This window comes from Lagopus muta, chromosome 1, assembly GCF_023343835.1.
Source record: "Lagopus muta isolate bLagMut1 chromosome 1, bLagMut1 primary, whole genome shotgun sequence".
Lineage (NCBI taxonomy): Eukaryota > Metazoa > Chordata > Aves > Galliformes > Phasianidae > Lagopus > Lagopus muta.
In genome coordinates, this window is record NC_064433.1 from 2,842,089 (window position 1) to 2,860,843 (window position 18,755).

Below are 18,755 nucleotides of genomic sequence, written 5' to 3' on the forward strand. Positions count from 1 at the left end.
ACATGTTTCTATGCCCTTATTCCAAGATCAGTGATGTGGGAACCAAGGTCTCAACGTACACCATGAAGTCAGTTCAGACACAGCTCTCGTGGCAACTTCTCTGTGGATAGTTTATGCCAAGGAGGTGCTAGAAGAAAGTAAAAGGTTCCACAGCAGAGGAAAGTAGTCAGGACTCCAGATAAATACAGATGACTGGGAGTTGGACTTGCTCACCTCTAAGGGTCCCTTCCAACTCAAACCATTCTATTATTCCATGATTTTCTGGCCTCCTCCTTCCTTCACTGTCACTTTCCACCTCAGCCTATCACAGATCCAATAGACCTCCATGCATTTTCCATCAACTTTCACCAGAACGGAAACGGTAAACAGTATGGAGGCTGATTTTTACTGCAGACGTGCTGTGCAGTATTTATGAAGGCCACGGTGAATAATTAATGGATTATTGCAATTTGGAAAGATTAGCCATAAAACCTTTTGTGAGATCGGCACGAAATGCATCAACACTTTGCCAAGAAGCATCGCTGGTATAATTTCACTATGCAAGAACCCTCAATGGGGCATAAACATTTATTATCCTCTGGGGAGAGGGGCAGAAATGCCTGTCCATCAAGGACTGGGAGAAGGGGTTCAGATCTTTAACTCAAATGTCATTATCTGGTTTGTAAAGCATCCAGTATTGCACCAAATGGGCAACTTTCAACACATTTTCTCACAGATGGGAAGTAGTCTCCCAGCATCCATTTCATGGGCGGCAGTACTTGGCGTTGGTTCTATGACCATCAATAAGGAATTGAAGAGGCGTTGCCATCAGAGCATGAGGCAGTACCCTCAAAATAGAGAAGCCCTTTATACTGAAGACCCTTCCTGCATCTTGTATCCCAATAAAAGCTATTAGAGAATAGTCACAGTAATGTAAAAGGAACAGAGCATTTATTTGTTCTTCTTCTCTTCTTATACATCTTCCCAACCTTCAGCAATTGGTAGATAAGGGACTTCTTGAGGCAAAATAGTTTCCAAAACACCATATCAGAAACAGGCAGGTGTAAATGCAAGAGGTGGCCATCTCTATTGATACATTTTCTACTGGGCTGTAAGTCTGATTTTCACATTCAGCTCTTCCTCCAGGCAGCAGCTTCATTTTGAACAAAAGCAAAGAAGAAACCATGCTGCTGTTTTTCAAAATGGTTAACCAGAAGGGCACAGGGAGAGCTGTGTGTGTGTGAAAGAGGGAGCTATGGTGTGTGTCAGGCATTTTATAAACAGGGATTAATGGTCTCCAAAGCTCAATAAGGTGACTGTATGTTGTACCTGCTCATTCAGAGGAGCTGAGGAGAGCTTCAAGCATTTGTGTCATCATTCTTAAAGAGAGGGGAAAAAAAAATATCTTCATTTAAATGCATATAGTGGCTTTTCACTTGGGACTGAGTGGAAAGTTTTTCTATTAAAATGCAAATGAAAGAATAAACTGTAACTCCAAGTTTCTCCCTGAAAATGGATGTCTCCTCTCTGCATTATGGCAATAGGGTGATCTGTGCTTTCAGAGTTCAAGTATTTTATCTTGCTTTTGGGAAGAATGGAGTTGGAGGGCAAGAAAAAGGTTTCAGATTTGAGGCTCCTTAAGGAATGGTGCCCCTCTTTTAATATATTAACATTAATATTATATTAATATAATAAGTGTGTAACATTGTGTTATGGTTGGAAAAGAGGCTCAAACAAGCAGGAAACTGAGAAAAAAATATTCATCTGTACAGCATTCTTTCTCGTGGCTGAATTATTTCAGAGAACACCTTAACATGAGTGATGCTGCATTGTATCAGTGCAGGACATGCATGCCATGTGAGATTGTTTCAGCATCAACATCTGATAAAAGAGAAATGTTTGGGTTCATATGGTGGGCCTGCAAGAGTCAAAACACATGTTCAGATTCTCTCAGTCACAGCTCTCCTCCTTCCCACGGAAAAGAGCTGTGAGCACAGGGGGAGGTTTTAAGTGTCCTCCTGAGCTGCACAGCAGGACCTCTTTCTTTGGTACATCAATGAACTTCAGAGTAATCTTTTCAAGACACAATAGTTTTCAATGCTTGTGAGCTCCCTGAGTTTTCTCTGGGGGCAAAGAGTCCTTGTTGAGATCCAGTAAGACAATTCAAGACCCAGTTTATCTTGCAGAAATGTTGTTGGAAAAAAAGTTCCTGAGTTGTATCAAATAGTGGAGATAAGAGAGGTCATGGCTGCAGTTGCCCCAGGCATGGAGATGAGGAAGCTCAGAGCATTTCTGAATGGGTACAAGGGCAGGCCTTATTCTGCAGGGATTTTGAAGTTAGCCTTAGGTCTTGAGTTCATCTTACCCAAGCTGTCATTCAAGCAGTGGTGGAGTCACCATCCCTGAAGGTGTTCAAGAAAAGTATGGATTTGGCACTGAGGCACATGTCTAGTGGACATGGTGGGGATGAGTTGATGGTTTAAACAGATTACCTTAGAGTTCTTTTTCAACTTTAATCATTCTATTTTTTCAACTTTAATGATTCTGTTAACGAGACACTCCAGTCTCCTCTTCTACCAGGAAAATATTGGTGTCTTCTGAAGTCCACCTAACGTAGATAAACTTTTGGGGTTGCCTACATTTCCCTAGCACTGTAGGTACCTCTGCTCATCTCTTGTGCTCTCAACATGACTCTTTGTTTTCACAGACTCTGACACTCTCTGATCTCAAGCCGAAGCGGGGACCTGTATCGGGTGGCACTCAGGTGACAATTACGGGTAATAACCTCAACGCAGGCAGCAACGTCATTGTGACCTTTGGGCGACAACCTTGCCTCTTCTACAGGTACAAATGAGTTCTTCCTTCCATACATACCTGAAAGATGTAAGCAATCATGGTCAAGAGACTTCTGCAGCCCAGACAACCTGTTCTTCTAGTAATTCTTGGCAGAACATCTGTTCTGCAGTGGGACCTTTGCATTCTTCCTCAATACAACCTCACTGAGTACATTGTGGGGTGGGAGAATAGGACTTATTTCATTGTTTTGATTGCTATTTGATGTGCTTTTTCCATGGCTCCTTGTCAAATTTCACTACAATTCTCCACGGTCCCATGCTTTGCTACTTGTTTTGAGAGTATGTAATTTAAAAGATTCATTTTGACGTCCCTACTTTAGAAAAAGCAAAAACGAAAATCTGACAACATCAGTTATAAGCATTAAAACACCTCCCTTTTATCCAAGAATAGTCCCATAGTGCTGAGAAACAGATGACTTGTAGCATTTTAGCTCAGGGTTGGCTCCTATTCAATTGCAGTTCAGAGGCTTAATGTCAGTGTTACCTGCTGAATGTTCCCTGATCCCTGTGAGAATGAGCCTAAATCCAGTTCCCAGGGGCTCCTGCAGCTCAAAACTGCTAAGTGCAATGCATTTTGCTGCCAGTATTGGTGGAAGCTGAAGACAAAGTTGGCACATTTCTCCCAGCTTGTCTTTGCCAGAAGAAGGGCCCATTCAATGGGAAGCTGGGACTACTGTCCTGGGGCAGGATGTTTCCATCTCCTGGCTGTTGGGATCCTGCTTAGCTGCCTGTCATGACTGAGGCGTGATTTAACATCTATAATGCACGAGGGTGAAGTCACAGCTTTAATTTAAAAGGCCAAATGGGAACCACACTGCTTGGGGTTGCTTACAGAACAGACTAGGGAGTTTTAGAAGGGATTCAGCATGGTTTTCAGGGAAATTTAAAGAGCACTTGAAGGGTACGTTTGAGGTACATGCCATGCTACAAGGGAAGAATGAACTCCATTTTATCTTTCTAGGGATATGAGATGAGGCCATGCCACAAATCACAGGGCTGGGAAGGCTGAAGGTGGTAGAAGCTTGGATTTTTGGCTCTTTACTGAAGGCAATGCAATGCCACTGCAATATTCAGTCCTGGAGTTGTATTTAAGCCTTGCCCAAAAGGAAACATTTACCCAGAATCCATTTTAAGTAAAATCATGAAATGCTTCCCACTACATTAGCACTTCCCATGCAAAGGTCCTAGGCATGTTGCAAATGGCATTTAAGCAAGGCTTACAGTCCTTAATGCAAAGTAAACTTTATTATCCCAGACTGGAAAGCTGAGGTGCAAACACTCCCTTTTACGAGCTGCTGCTGAACATGCCTGCAGGCAGGAAGGAAACATCCATCATGTGTTTAATCGCACAGAAGTATTTCTGTAGCGAGGTCTGTTTTGGACTTCCCTTGAGGTTTGTGTTTTGAGATCTGAGTAATAGTGGCTTGTGTAGTTTTACTTAAACTGGTAGAAAGGCAATGCCACTTCCCATGATGAATTTGTCACACAATACTCAGTATATTCCTGCAGCAGCGAGTTCCACCACTTCATAGTTAATAGGTTAAGATCACAGAACATAGGAGTATGTAACTGGGTTCTTACTGGTTTGCTTCTTGCAGATCCTCATTTATATTTACTTGCTTCTTCTCACAGGAGATCCACCAAGCACATTGTCTGTAACACCACAGCCTCAGATGAAGGCTTTGAGAAAGTAAAGGTGTCTGTGAGAGTGGACAAGGCCAAAATACATCAGGAGCTGCAGTATGAATATGTGGAGGATCCAACCATCCTGAGGATTGAGCCTGAGTGGAGCATCTTCAGGTAATCATCCCATGGGCACATCACACCAGTTCCTTTAATCTTTTGTTGCAGCACTGGTACATTTGTGTTGGTCCCCAATACTTAAAAGTGCTTTCCAAGCATCATGTTCACTAGAAAACACATATTTAACTCATTCACAGAGCCCAAGAACCATGAGAGCTGGTGGACTTGCCTCCTGGGGAGACATTAAATGTCAGGAATGTTCTGTGTAGCCTCTACAGCACCTTGGATGCTCAGAGTGTACCTGTAGCCATGTGTACCCCTAGGGCAACGTTTCCAAAGAACCTAGTGAGGGATAGGCAGGAGCCACACTATTCTCCAAACTGACTCAGTGTAGCCCAAGGCTGAATGAACCTTCGTAAGTAGAGCACAGCTTCCTCGCTTAATGCAGCAAAATCCAGCTGCAGTTGCTCACCAGAAGCTTGTCTCAGTGTCTCCTGTACCCAAATGCTACCTATCCAAGTGATATTACATTTTATTGGGTCTGTTGTATTCCTAAAGATTTTGATTCTTACCTTTTCTGGTCATAGCTGTATTTTGGGTTCCACTGAGCTAAGTCTACACTTTTTCATGGTCCATTGGTCGTGACTGTGCTTAGAAAAGAGCACTTTATTTACAACCTTCATATGTTTGTTGGTTTAGGATTAAGTATTCACAGAATCATAGAATCATAGAATGGCTTGGATTGGAAAGATCCAAGTATCAAGGATCATCAAGATCCAACCCATATGCCATATGCAGGGCCACCAACCTCCGCATTTAATCCCAGACCAGGCTGCTCAGGGCCCAATCCAACCTGGCCTTGAACACCTCCAGGGATGGGGCATCCACAGCCTCTTTGGGCAGCCTGTTCCAGCATGTCAACACTCTCTCTGTAAAGAACTTTCCCCTGATATCCAACCTAAATCTTCCCTCCCTATTCCTTGTTTGGCTGTCATGCTTGAAAGCTCCAGAGCCATGTCCTGAGAAAAAGCACAAAGAAAGCCCTAGTCCCTACCCTACTGGAGGGCCTTCCTCCTTGTTAGGTACTCTTTTGCTCTTCAGCCCATTGCTGCTGCTTTGGTGAATTTGAAAGGTTCATCTGAAAGTGCCTGAGAGGAGCATTTGTCTTAGTTGTGGAAGCGAGAAAACGAGACCCAAATGCACTCAGAATCTTGCAGAAATGGTTTCAGGAAGAGAGAAATTGGTTATTAGATGCGCTGGTATTTCCTCGAAAAGATACAAAATAAGAAATCTCAGTATTCCTTCATTCATCCACTGCAGCTCTCTGCTCTCCTGTCAAGCAGGATTGATTGGAGTATCTGGGGATTAGGAGCAGGACTCATAAATCCCTTCAGTTCAGCTTCCCTCCAGAAGATGTTTTCACAAATCAATTAGTGCCTTTAATTACCGTGAGGGAATTTACCGATTTAGCTGGATTGAATCTTTACACATCGAGCTTGAAGCTTTCGCATCTGGATTTTCCATTTTGAGGTTTTATTTTCAGTCAGAGTTCAGGTTATCAGTAAAATGAGAAATCACTTTAGTCCTTTCCTTATTAAAGTGAGTTTAGGACTGGTTAAAGGGTGCAAGATTGACAGCCAAGGAGAGTGAATTCCTCTGTTATCCCCAGGAAAGTTACAGAATAGGGCCCTTCCTTCATCTGGCTTCAGGCTGGGGGATGAAAGGAAAAGATCTCCAGAGCCTTTTGCTCCTTGGTTTCTCTTCTGAAGCTCCCAGCAAGAGACAAAATGTAACCAAGGAGAGGCTTGAGGTATACTGGCAAAGTTTTGCTTGGCTATGGTGTGCAGAGACTCTATCCCATTGCTTTCCCAAATGAATCTCCTGTCCTCTCTCAGCATAAAGCAAATCAATGTGTGTTTATTTCATGGGTGCTACCTTTCTTTCAGGGTGTGTAGCTGATAGGTTGGATGACTGAGGGTCTATCTGTCTCATCAGTAAGGTACAGCCTCTAATTTTTATTTCCTTTGATATCTCTAAAATCAGAAAGCATCCACTTGATGGGTAGTGACAAATTTTAACCAGATCTACTCACCCCACCTCTGCCTTCATGCCCTTTCTTTTACACCTTTGAATCACTCCAAAAGGTTGTAACCTCGGAGGACAACACAGTGTCTGAAATTACATCTGTGGTTTCAGAGTGTCTGGGATCTTTTATGGACTATCACTGTTCATCTGCGCAGCTCTGCCCTGCAGGTTGTAATGAAGGCAATTAGGGTAAAGCAGGCTCGGAGAGCTGGTTGAACACAGTGCCAAATCAAGTACAGAGAGTCAAACAAGAAATAATTTAGTTGAAACATATGGATCTGGGGATAGATTGAGTAGGCTCTTCCTTGCTATATCTGTTATGCAGTATGATTCATTGCAGCAAATGCACTGTGCTTTGATGCATGACTCCTAGTTGAGGGACTAAACCGTTTTGAGGGACAGATGATTGCTGCTAAACTAACATTGCAAAATTAGCGAATGAAGGTACCCAGACTGGCTTAAAGCCTTCTCAAGTGCCATTTTCCAAGACAACAAAGAAAAGATTATGGATGATTTATTACTGTAGTCAAAAAATAATGATAAAAAAAGACTCAATCTGAACAGGCAGGTAACTAGAATGTTGTAAGCCTCTATTAATACTTTTAATTGGGATTTGAATTATGTCCAGAAAATATACAGATCTGCAGAATAAAAAGCTTTGGGGCCAAAGAAGAGTTAAATTAAGAAAGCTTCTGGTGTTGACCTCTAACTTTTTGTTGGAGAGCAGTATCTGTCACTATTCTGATCTGATCTGGGCAAGAAGTGTCTGCAGCTGAAGGCAACGGACAGCAGTTCTCACAAAAAAACAAGTAACAGTTGAATTTGCTTGATTTGCAAGCTAGACTGAACCTTTAGGTGGGTTTGTGTCTTCAGTAGATATGACTGTGAGGGTGGGTAGTGATAAGACAAGGGGGAATGGTTTTAAACTGAGACAGGGGAGGTTTACATCAGATATTAGGAGGAAGTGTTCCACTCAGACAGTGGTGACACACTGGAACAGGTTGCCCAAGGAGGCTGTGGATGCCCCATCCCTGCAGGCATTCAAGGCCAGGCTGGATGTGGCTCTGGGCAGCCTGGTCTGGTGGTTGGCAACCCTGCACACAGCAGGGGCTTGAAACTAGATGATCATTGTGGTCCTTTTCAACCCAGGCCATTTTATGATTCTGTAATAAGGATTCTATGACTATTTTGGCTTTACTTTTGCAGTGGATAGACCCCTCTGACCCACCACTCTTACTGTGCTTATAAACTGTGGTCTGAGCCTTCTAAACTCAATTTCCAAAACAAATAGAGAATTTTTAACACATGGGTTTAAAACTGTATGCACAGATGTGGTTGATTAAATAAAAGGCTTTATTTATACATACACACACTCATATATGTATATATTTATATATGCACATGAATTTGATATGTCTGGAACACATTAAATTGTTGAGCAAATATGTGAAATCCCTTCTAGTTTGAGTCAGCAGAGATTCATAACAATAATACATGATGATAAAAATAATAAAAGCCCACAGCCAAAAATCCACATGAAATGAGATAATGGATAAAGAAAAACTTGTTTTGTGAATTTATCTTCTGGTTACTGAAAAGCAAGGTCTCTGTGGATGATGTCAAGGATATCTAAGTTGAAAATGAATTTTGGGGAGAAGGTATTTTTTCTACAAGGAAAGGATGGGAAAGTTCTCTTGTAAATGAATGTGTGACTTCAGAAGAGATCCTCTGTGTGATCAAGAGAGCTCAGCCATTTGAACAGACCTTACAGAAATGGTAAAATATACACTTCCCCATGGAAAATTTCTCATTACTGATGGATAGTGAGAACTCTGCAAAGCTCACAAGCCAGATGTGGTTCATACAGGCATTGCTTGAAAGACTACAAGGAACCTCTCAGAGAAGTGTCACAGAAGCACCTGCAGAAAGATGCTGCCGTGACAGCACTCGTTGGTAGAGCTCATGGCTTCACCATCACCTATTGCTAAAGACTTGGACTTTGTGGTCAAAAGAATGGTCACATAAGTGTCTCTATGTCTTGAAAAGTTGGCAAAAACATTTTTTATGGCACTGGGGTAGCCTTCCTTGTGCTATCCTTCCTGCGCCTATTCTTAAGATGAGTCTAGATTTACAGGCTTCTTGTGCAAAGTTATATTTAAACTAGTAAATACTTAATTCAGGTCTCTTTTTGGTCCAGAAGCCAGCAAGTAGAGAGCATCCTTACATCAAATAATCTTTCTTCCTTGAAAGGCAGAATAGCTTCATCCATTCTGTTTATTGGAAGTATTCTCTGGTCCTTGCTATACCACAAACCACGACCAGACATTGCCTAGGAGAGTGTTAAGACAATTTAAACCAAGCCAGTGTACAGCTTATAAAAGCATTAATGGCCACCAGCCAATGTATGACTGATGTCCTGGCCCTGTTGGTTATCAGTGTGGAATTAGCTAGAGGGGCTGAAGTACAGGCTGGAACAGGCTGCCCAGGGTAGTGGTGGAATTGCTGTCGCTGGAGGTGTTCAAGAATAGGGTAGATGTGGCACTGAGGGACATGGTTTAGTGGTATGGTGGTGATGGGTCAATGGTTGCATTAGGTGATCTTAGTGGTTTCTCCAACCTTAATGATTCTATGGTTCTATGATTCAGTCCCAGCCAGCTGCATCCAGATCTCTGAAACCTGATAGCTGCACTGCTGAGCAGAGGTGCATGTTGGCATTCATTTTTACATGCCCTATGTGATTAATAATGGAATACACAATAGAGGAACTTGGAAAACAAAGATTAGAACTAGGGGAGATCTGTGGGCCAGCTCAGGCATCTTCCTTGCAGTTTATCTATCCTCTGTTGTTTTCTCCAGTCACATTTATAATGCACTTTTTTCACCTTTCATCGTGCAGAGGTTTACCTAGAAGCTGGAAAGGGATTCTAGGCTTTCTTTTCCCCATCTCATATAAATACAACGGATTTCTGCATGTCTTTCCTTCCCATTCTCAGTAAAGAAAGAGCTCCAGGAAATAAATTCAAGCCTGGAAAGTTTCCAAGGAGGGTTGCAGAGGCAGGTGTCAAAACTGATGAGAGTGCTCCTCCTCCCTGGGAAATCTTCAGCTCTGCAGCAGAGGCTGGGCTGTCCATTGATGACATTTCCTCATTCTGTCTTGGATGCTGGAGTCCTGACAGCTGAAGTTTTCACTTTCTCAGCTAGCTCTTCCCCCTTCTGCCCTTGCACCCTATTGCCTCTTCTACAGGCACTCAGGTGATGAAAAGGGAGAGCCTATCTGGCTGAGCAGCGCTTGGTTTGAGTTGGCCAAACGTTATGGTGAACCCTTCCCCTCAATGCAGAGCTCAAAGACAACCCAAATCCGTTCCTTAGCAGTTTCCTTCCTCCCTCTCCTGAAAGTCCCACAAAAGTGGTGTTGACTGCAGATGGAAGAGGCAAGGGAATGGAAAGAAGAGTGTTTCAGAGAGCTCTTTCCTTCTGGTGACATTGATTACATGGAATGAGAAGGTCTCCGTTTATGTCTTTTCTTCTTAAGCTGGCCTGAGAGATGTTACAAAAGCAGTAAAATCTACCAAAGGCAGGGTTGTGGCTTGTATGAATGAGTTCTCTCAGGACATGAAACGTTGGCTGAGCAAAAGGACACAATGACTACAAATCTCTATTCTACACCATGGTGTAGAGTGCTGATTCTACACCATTTGCAGACCGTATCTGCTTAGGTCACCCAATGGAAACCAAGTCTGAACACATCGGCTTTGTTTCTTCTCAGTGTTATAGATCAGGGCTCCCTGGCAGAAATGAATTAGGTGGTTCACTGAGGTGACATTGCCTTATTAAGAATGATGCTTTCTATAACACGTTTAATATTCAAGACAAATGCAGAATGCAAATAAGATAGCACCGGATCCTCGAGAGTTGCTTACACAAGACAGATGTTTTGAGGGTTTCTTAAAATCACAACTTTACACATTATAGAATAATCTGTGGACCATTCTGAAAAGCTTCTTTTAGATTTTCTGCTCTTCTCACCACCAAGGTTTGTAGCTATTTAGTCCTAACAGAAAAGATCACCCAGATGCTGCTTGATGGAACAATTTCTGGAAGCATGCAGTTTTACATATTTTTCCCCAAATGAATGAATTAAAAAGTCTTGTTTGTTTTGTTTGCCTTCCTTTGGTACCATAAGATGTGGTCAGACTTTGCAAACAACATTTAGGAATACAGGTCACCCACTACTGGTCCATTCAGTCAGGTATGTATTAACTGGTTGTATGCTCTTCTTTTGTTTCTTTTTTCTCTAGTGGCAACACACCCATTGCAGTGTGGGGAACTCACCTAGACCTGATCCAGAACCCTCAGATCCGGGCAAAGCATGGTGGAAAGGAACATGTCAATGTGAGTATTGGTACTAACCTGCAACTGCAGGAGAAGACATATCCCAGGTGGTGATAGAGGCTGCCTACCAGCTGTGGAGACTGAAACCTCCTTCTGCATTCAGAGAAGAGGGTATGATTTCTTTTAAGAAAGGCACGAGATGGCCAATTAATAGAGCCATGGAATGGCTTATGTTGGAAGGGACGTTAAAGACCCCATGCCATGGTTTGCCACCTGCTTGATCAGGGCCCCGTTCAACTTGACCTTGGGCTCCTAACACCTCCAGGGATGGAGCATCCACATCTTCTCTGGACAACCTGTTTCAGTGCCTCACCACTCTCTGCATAGAGAATTTCTGCTGCAGTTCAAGCTGTCATACCTGGTCTCAAATTCCTGGTAGGAATGGGTTATGTTTTGATGCAGTGGATCACCAGCTTGTCTCTTGGTAGCAAAATTTTTCTGCTCCTCAGTTTCCTCTGTGAGTAGATGAGCTAGCATTTCATCGAAAAGTATCAGCCTACCAGTACAGCTGGAGACATTTTCCATAAACTCTTCTTGTGTTGGGTTTCTCTCTCCAGAACTGTGAGGTGCAGAACAGCACAGAGATGACCTGCCAGGCTCCTGCGCTGGCTGTTGACCCCAATCACCAGTCTGAGCTAGCTGAGCGTCCAGAGGAGTTTGGCTTCATTCTCGACAATGTGCAATCCTTGCTGATCCTCAACAAAACCAATTTCACCTACTATCCAAACCCTATCTTTGAGGTTTTCAATCCCTCAGGGATCTTGGAGTTGAAGCCAGGAAGTCCAATCATACTGAAGGTGAGATGGGGACCAAGAACTGGATAAGGATGGTCAGACACATGCTGCTTATTGTCATTTCGTGTCTGCCAACAACCCACTAATTGTAGTGGCATCCCAACATTGTCCCAGAGATTTCCTCCACTCATTAAACCCGTCATATTGCATCACATCAATCACCATTTGCGAACATCACACCACTCACTGCTCTGCATCTCCCAGTACCCATAACTAAAAAATGTAAACTGCTTCAGCCACTTGTGTGCTGCCTAAATTTGCATCCAATGCTGTTTGCTGTACCCCAGCCTATTTCTTGTCTTTTAGACACTTTTCTTTCACCTTTGGGAAAATCCCACATCAGTCCTCCATCACGTCTTTAACCTGAATAGCAACACAAAGAACAAATTATATGCTTGAACATTTCCATATCAGCAGTTGTATGAGATTCATATGCAAATAAATGAGCATGCATGCAGAATACCTGCTTGCACGTTTGGAAATATGTTTCAGTACTGCATGATCATTTTCTGCTTGTGGAAGATTTGTGTGGAGTTGGAGGGAAAGAAACAGGACAGGCAGCTTTGACTGATAATAGTCTGTATTCATGCTGCCTTCTGTAGGATTTTTGAGCAGCTTTTACTTACTAAGTAAGTGAGTTGTGAACTATGAATGCCAAGTGCAATGTTAACACTGGAGTAATAGAAGCAGAGATGGAAGGAAAACTCCTTTGTAATACATTTTTTTGAGTCACGATACTCCTTTCTACCCAGGGCAAGAACCTGATCCCACCAGTGGCAGGAGGGAATGCCAAGCTGAACTACACGGTTCTGGTTGGTGAGAAGCCCTGTGTGGTGACTGTATCAGATGTGCAACTATTGTGCGAGTCCCCAAACCTCATTGGGAGGCACAAGGTGATGGTAAGTGATGCTTGAAACTCAGCCTTTCTTCCATGGATTTGGTGGAAGGGTACAGCAATGTGTTTCCTTCACCATTTGCCTTCTGTAGAACCTAGAAATATCAGAGCCCCTTCTCAATACAATACCCCTGTCAGTCAATCCTGGAAGAGTAACTTGGAGATTTTTGCAGACAGTGGGGGACCTTTTGGAATCATAAAACTTTAGGATGATTTTCCTCTTTCTTTGTGCAGCCAGTGTGAACCCCAGATGCTCATGTGAATTCTTATGTGTAACTTATTCCCCACATGACAAACTGTGTTAAATGTATCAGTTTCCAGCAATTTAGCAACATACTGGTGGCTAAAATTTGTGCAGGATGTGGACTGTGGTGTGACTTTGAGATTTTGACATCTATACAACTTAGTATGATCTTGCATATCCTTCCTGGAACCTGTGAAAAAAGAACCTAGTGATTACATCAGAAGGAGCTTCCTTCTCTCTCCACTGATTTATTCACTCCTTTACTTTCCTCTCAGTAATTTGCATGCCTCAGTGCTCTTGCTTGATAAACAGCACATCAGCAAACTCAATCTGAGTTGTGCAGAGCTGTGGGTGGAAGCAAGACATAGCTGACGGCAGACATACAGATGATCAATGCTTCTCGTTGCCCGCGATCAACTTTTTTCCAGCTCTCTGTTGCCCTCCCAAATCTGATATATACTTATTTAATTCAGTGTAAGGAGATTTGCAAGTTTCATGGAGAGACAATGCCTTCCTCTTTAAAACAAGAGGGATTGTCTTGTAGAGTATTGAGAGTTTATAGTGACTGTGTTGAGTCCCATTTGTGACTGCTGCTTGGATCCCTCATATTGGCTGCTTTACTTTTCTGTTCTGAATTTTGTCATATGGAAAATAGAGGTGATAATCCCTTTCAGTCATGCACATATGCTGTGGCTCTCAGTTCATTGTAAAGCACTTTAATACAGTCCAAGAAGAAAAATAACAAACATGAGATTTTCCCTGTGTAAATATGAAAGCTTTGGAACAGAGCAATATATGTTGCCTGTAATTTTCATGAATTTCATTAAACATATGTTTAGTCAGAGAGGGACAAAAACGATCCTAGAGAGATAAAACTCAAAGTCAGGTGAGCAATTATCAACTCGTGGGGATCAGGGAGGATGAACATCTGGCCAGGCCTTGCTAATTGAGAAGACTCCTCTGTTCCCACAGCTTGGGACAGCTTAAGAGAAACCTCAGAGAAAGAAATAATCCCTTTTTGAGGACACTGATCAAACAAGAGATACTGTTGGAAAAAATGAGAAGGTGATTGCATTGAAGCCTATTGATGAGCATCTCTGTTAGGGGCAATGGCAGATTTCTTTGTCTAAAGCCAGCAATAAGGCAAGCCTTTGACAGGATCTGGGCTGGGAACCAAACACAGAAGCTCAGCTGTGATGGAGGCCAGTGCCCAAGGATGGACTTTGCATCTGTAACTTACCAGGGGGACAGCTGGGCTTGGAAATGCCTCCTCCAACATGGCACAGCAGCTCTGTTGCCTATGTTTCACATGGATGTCACTCTGATGGTTGGGATAATTGACAGGTAGTTCTCTCAGGTCCTTCCCCTGCTTGTGATGATGATTTCCTGTGTGACCTTGAGCTAACTGCTGAGCAAAGTCTTTCCTGCAAAGTGAAGTGGCCTAGATCTGAGAGGAGACCACGGCTCTGAACACTGTGATTATTTCAAAGGGAAGGAAGAGTGACAGTGACACATGTAGGTGTCAGCATATTTTTGCTCTACTTTAACTTTCTTTTATGTGATCACCGAGTTAAATGCTTGAAAAAATATATATTAATTAAAGAAAAAACCAACACAGACACACAAAAAGGGCAGAGCAGTGGTTGATAAAGATAGCTTAAAGCCTAGGGAGAAGCTCTTTTTCAAGTGAAAGAAACATTGACAAGGAAGTGTAACCATGGTAGAGAAGACCTGCGATGTAGAGATGGAGGACATGAGGACTGCTCATATTCACTGTATGCATTTACAGATAGGAAGTTACATCGATGTCTTCCTATAGCAAATGGAGAGATGGTCAAGTGTACTCTTATATTCAGAGCACAGTTCACGTCACTCAAAGCCAGACACATTTTGTTAATGCAAGCTTGCACTAGGAAATACACTATTATAGTCAAGTTTTGTACAACAGGAGTTGAAGAAACTCTCTCTTGAACCACTGCTGGTGGTCCCTATGTCTTTGCTGGAAAAAACTTGTACCTACCATAGTGCCATTTGGAGAAGTGCCAGCTTAACAGGCCGAACAAGTGACCAAGCTGTTGTTTAGTGGTACAGAGTTTGGTTACCTGGAAGTTGATTCCTTGGAAAAAATGCAGGACCTAAGAAATAAAGTAGGGTTATTTCAGTATATTTTTCTGTTTCATTTTAGTGCTAACAAATAGTAGTACATCCTTGCAGGCTTTCTTCTCCAAGAGACACATTCCCTTAGATCGTGGCAGACTGTGAGGATTTCTCAGTGTTGAAAACAACTTTGGAGAGGAACTTTGCTAGGCACCTACCTGTAGGAGTCTAACTCAGGTGTGCATGTTAAAAGGTTAGTGAGAGGAATCTCACTCATGGAGCCAGGCTGTTCTGTGGGTTTTGAGGACAGTCTTGCACTGAGGTTTGGGCTGGGATTGTTTGACTCTGGACTGATATTCGATCAAAGGGCTCCTTTCACTGCCAGGTCTGGATGAAAAAGGCCACTGTAGGAAACAGAAAATGATGATAATGACTCCATTTATTGATCCACCATGACAGGAAGGAAATTGTGCAAACTAGTGAGCCAATTTTGCTGTCATCTTGGGAGGATTTGAGACAGTGGTCTATGTCAAAAGGCAACAGCTTCCAGTGAGAAGATTAATGTTCGAGTTTGGAAGTTTGTCTTAGCTGGACTTGCCACATACCAGTACCAAACATCTACCCTTTGCAAGCTTTATGAAGTGGAATTTAACCTTATATCTCGGAATAGACAGGAAAAACAGGAACTTCTGTTTCCTTGACTTATATGGGTGCTAGATTGTTCTCTGCACAGTGAAGATGCTCTACAAAGTGTCCATCTCATGCTAAAGAACTTGTCATCTAACACTATTAGTTGGTCAGACGAGCTTATGTTTGGTTTAGTTTCTCGTTTTGGACATTGTTATGGACCCTGTGATCTTTATGGGCCCCTTCCAAATCAAGATATTCTATGATTCTATGTTTTAAGAGCCCAACTCCAAATACTTAGAGCTATTGAGGGCATAAGAGGACCTTGTGGATGGAAATGGTATATTCCAATGGTATATTCCAGACTGTCACCTTTAGTCTGACCAAAATAAAAAGATTTGAGCTGGGTGGCAAGACAAGACACACTGAGGAACAGGCTACAGCTGGTGCTAGTGTGAAACAGAACTCAGAGGCTGCAACTGAGGCCATAAATAATTTCCAGAAGATGATGGGAATACAGAGATTCATGCCCCCAGAAAGATCTGTGGTGGTAAGAGGCTCTCACCACATCATGATACTTCAAACTGCTTGTGTGGCATCTTCCTAGGTTCATGCTGATCCATAAGCAGAGTGTTCCCATACTAGAGCACACTATCAGAAACTTTCCTTATATGTCTCAGGCTAGTCAGCAGTACTTTTCCCACTGCCTGCCACTCAAACTTACCCTGTTTTACAGATAGCCTCAAGCATTCTTGCAGTAGCCTTGAACAAGTAGCACCCTGTGGGATTACTTTTGGGAATGGTGTGCATGTTGTGTAAATGGGCTCCCAACAGACTTTTTTCAGCATAATATTTTGTTGGGTACACAGCAGTGCTACCCGCAGGGTTTCTTTCCCGCTATTAAAAGCAAGATCTCACAAAGACACGTGTCCCAGATTCCTGAGAACCTTCAGGAGTGCATGGAGAGCAGAAAGCTCTGACTGGCTTCCTGTCCCACTGGTAAGCATGCAAAGTTCTTTAGCTCATGTGACACAACAGCTAGGGGAGGGGCTGCAAAGAGCATGGGCCAGGCTCTGTGGCTTTTGCTTTCCAGATACAGTTTTCTCAACTCGAAGACAGAAAAGTGAATTATGACCCTGTAATTTCTGCATTCCCATTGCCCTAACCCATAATAAATTTAGGGCCCATCAGACCATACCCAAGAATCACCTATCTTGTATGCATTCTGGGACCAAGACAGTGCCTAGCTGTTTAGGACAGGGGAGGAAACCCCCAAATGATCCTTGCATTTTAAATAGCCAGGGCTTTGGTACTGGTAAGACTTCTCTCATTAGAAATCCTCTGTTAATCTGCTTTATGGTGGCATTACCAACAGAGCTGTGTCCAAGTGAGATTTCAGATGCTCAGCCACTCTGTATCCAAGTACTTCATACTCTATTTAGCTTGAGAAGTCATCATTCATGTGTTTATCATGCAAGTTTGACTTGCATAACAGCCTTAATTAGGATGATGATGGACTTCCTCTGTGCTCCTGCATGTTTGACAGTTTCAATGCAATTTTATCCTGCCTTCCATACAGGCTCGTGTAGGAGGGATGGAATTCTCCCCAGGGATGGTCTACATCTCTCCAGACAGCCCTCTCAGCTTGCCAGCTATTGTCAGCATTGCAGTGGCAGGTGGCCTGCTCATCATCTTCATCGTGGCCGTGCTGATTGCCTACAAGCGCAAGTCCCGAGAGAGTGACTTGACCCTCAAACGCCTGCAGATGCAGATGGATAACCTGGAGTCCAGGGTGGCACTTGAGTGCAAAGAAGGTATGGTGAGGAAAGAAGGCTGTGATTGTGTCAGGAGAAAGGAATCCAGCTGCAAAGCTTTGAGCCAAAATATCACCAAGCAGCAGGGGTGTTGAACTCCTGGTTCAAGTCCAGGTCTAATCTGACTTTGCCCATTTTCTCTGAGTCCAGTCTTCCTCCACCTTGTGTTAAGTGCATTTGCTAGCTCAGTGACCAGAGAGAGCCCTGGCACATTGTCCTGGGGAAAGATGGGAAAAGTGAGACTGCTCTTGTCTACCTTCCTCTTCCTCTCCATTCGTTGCCTCTCCATTTATGTCTCATTCATGTGAGGCTGAATGTCTTTTCTGTTATGATGAGAGAGATCTGAACTGTTACTGATGTATGTTTTGTTTGTTTTTGCGTCAGCTTTTGCAGAGCTGCAGACGGATATTCATGAGCTGACAAGTGACCTGGATGGAGCAGGGATCCCTTTCCTCGATTACCGAACCTACACCATGAGGGTGCTTTTCCCTGGCATTGAAGATCACCCAGTCCTGAGAGATCTGGAGGTATCAGCATTCCCAACTGCAAGATGTGTTGTGACAGTGGAGGGGACATGATGGCTTACAATACTGTGTCTTACCAGGGACAAAACAGTACCTCATTTACAGTCTAGATTGGAAAAGGATGATTTTTACTGTATTAGATGTTAAATTCTGTTTGATCAGTCATCTATTCAGAAGAGCACCATACATCTGAGTGAATTATTAGTTTGCTGTTTTAAGCTCCCTCTTGGTCTTCATCCTGTTTGAATTTGTTTTTTAGACCATGCAAGGGCCAGGAAAAAAAGTTTTAGAGTAGAACAGTATACCTGTGTGTATAACACCAGCTTTGTCAATTGCTGATGCCATCCAGCATCCTTTTTTTTCCTGGCAGTACCTACAATCTGTATTCTCTGAAGGAGAATCACCTTTGCTGTGCTCTGTGGTTTGCAGTGGGGTCAGAGATGTACAGCATCAGTCTGCCCATGACCTGCCCGTCTGTGCCCTGCATCCCAGCTCTCAATCCTGCAGCAGTGTGAGGATGGTGAGACGTTGCCCAGCTCTGCTAGTGTCTGCATGCTGCCTGCCCTACCTCCTTGGCAGCATAAGTTTTACAGACCTAGGTGACGTTGTCCATTCTGGTTCAGGACTTGGCAGATAGACAGGACCTGCTCTAGTGATACTTGAGTCAGAGAAGCAGGTCATACACCATGTCCAAGGCCAGCAAGGT

The 18,755-nt window shown here is 43.1% G+C and overlaps 1 protein-coding gene across 4 annotated transcripts in view; it reads left to right on the forward strand.

Moving 5' to 3' along the window:
• Positions 1-18,755, forward strand: part of PLXNA4 (plexin A4) — a 446,249-nt gene that overhangs the window by 380,196 nt on the left and 47,298 nt on the right. For all 4 annotated transcript variants that reach the window (XM_048959145.1, XM_048956708.1, XM_048958372.1 and 1 more), the window contains exons 15-21: positions 2,687-2,823; positions 4,467-4,634; positions 10,961-11,054; positions 11,612-11,851; positions 12,601-12,747; positions 17,291-17,525; positions 17,910-18,052. In XM_048959145.1, the coding sequence (XP_048815102.1) occupies positions 2,687-2,823; positions 4,467-4,634; positions 10,961-11,054; positions 11,612-11,851; positions 12,601-12,747; positions 17,291-17,525; positions 17,910-18,052 (1,164 nt within the window). The remainder of the gene's footprint in view (positions 1-2,686; positions 2,824-4,466; positions 4,635-10,960; positions 11,055-11,611; positions 11,852-12,600; positions 12,748-17,290; positions 17,526-17,909; positions 18,053-18,755) is intronic.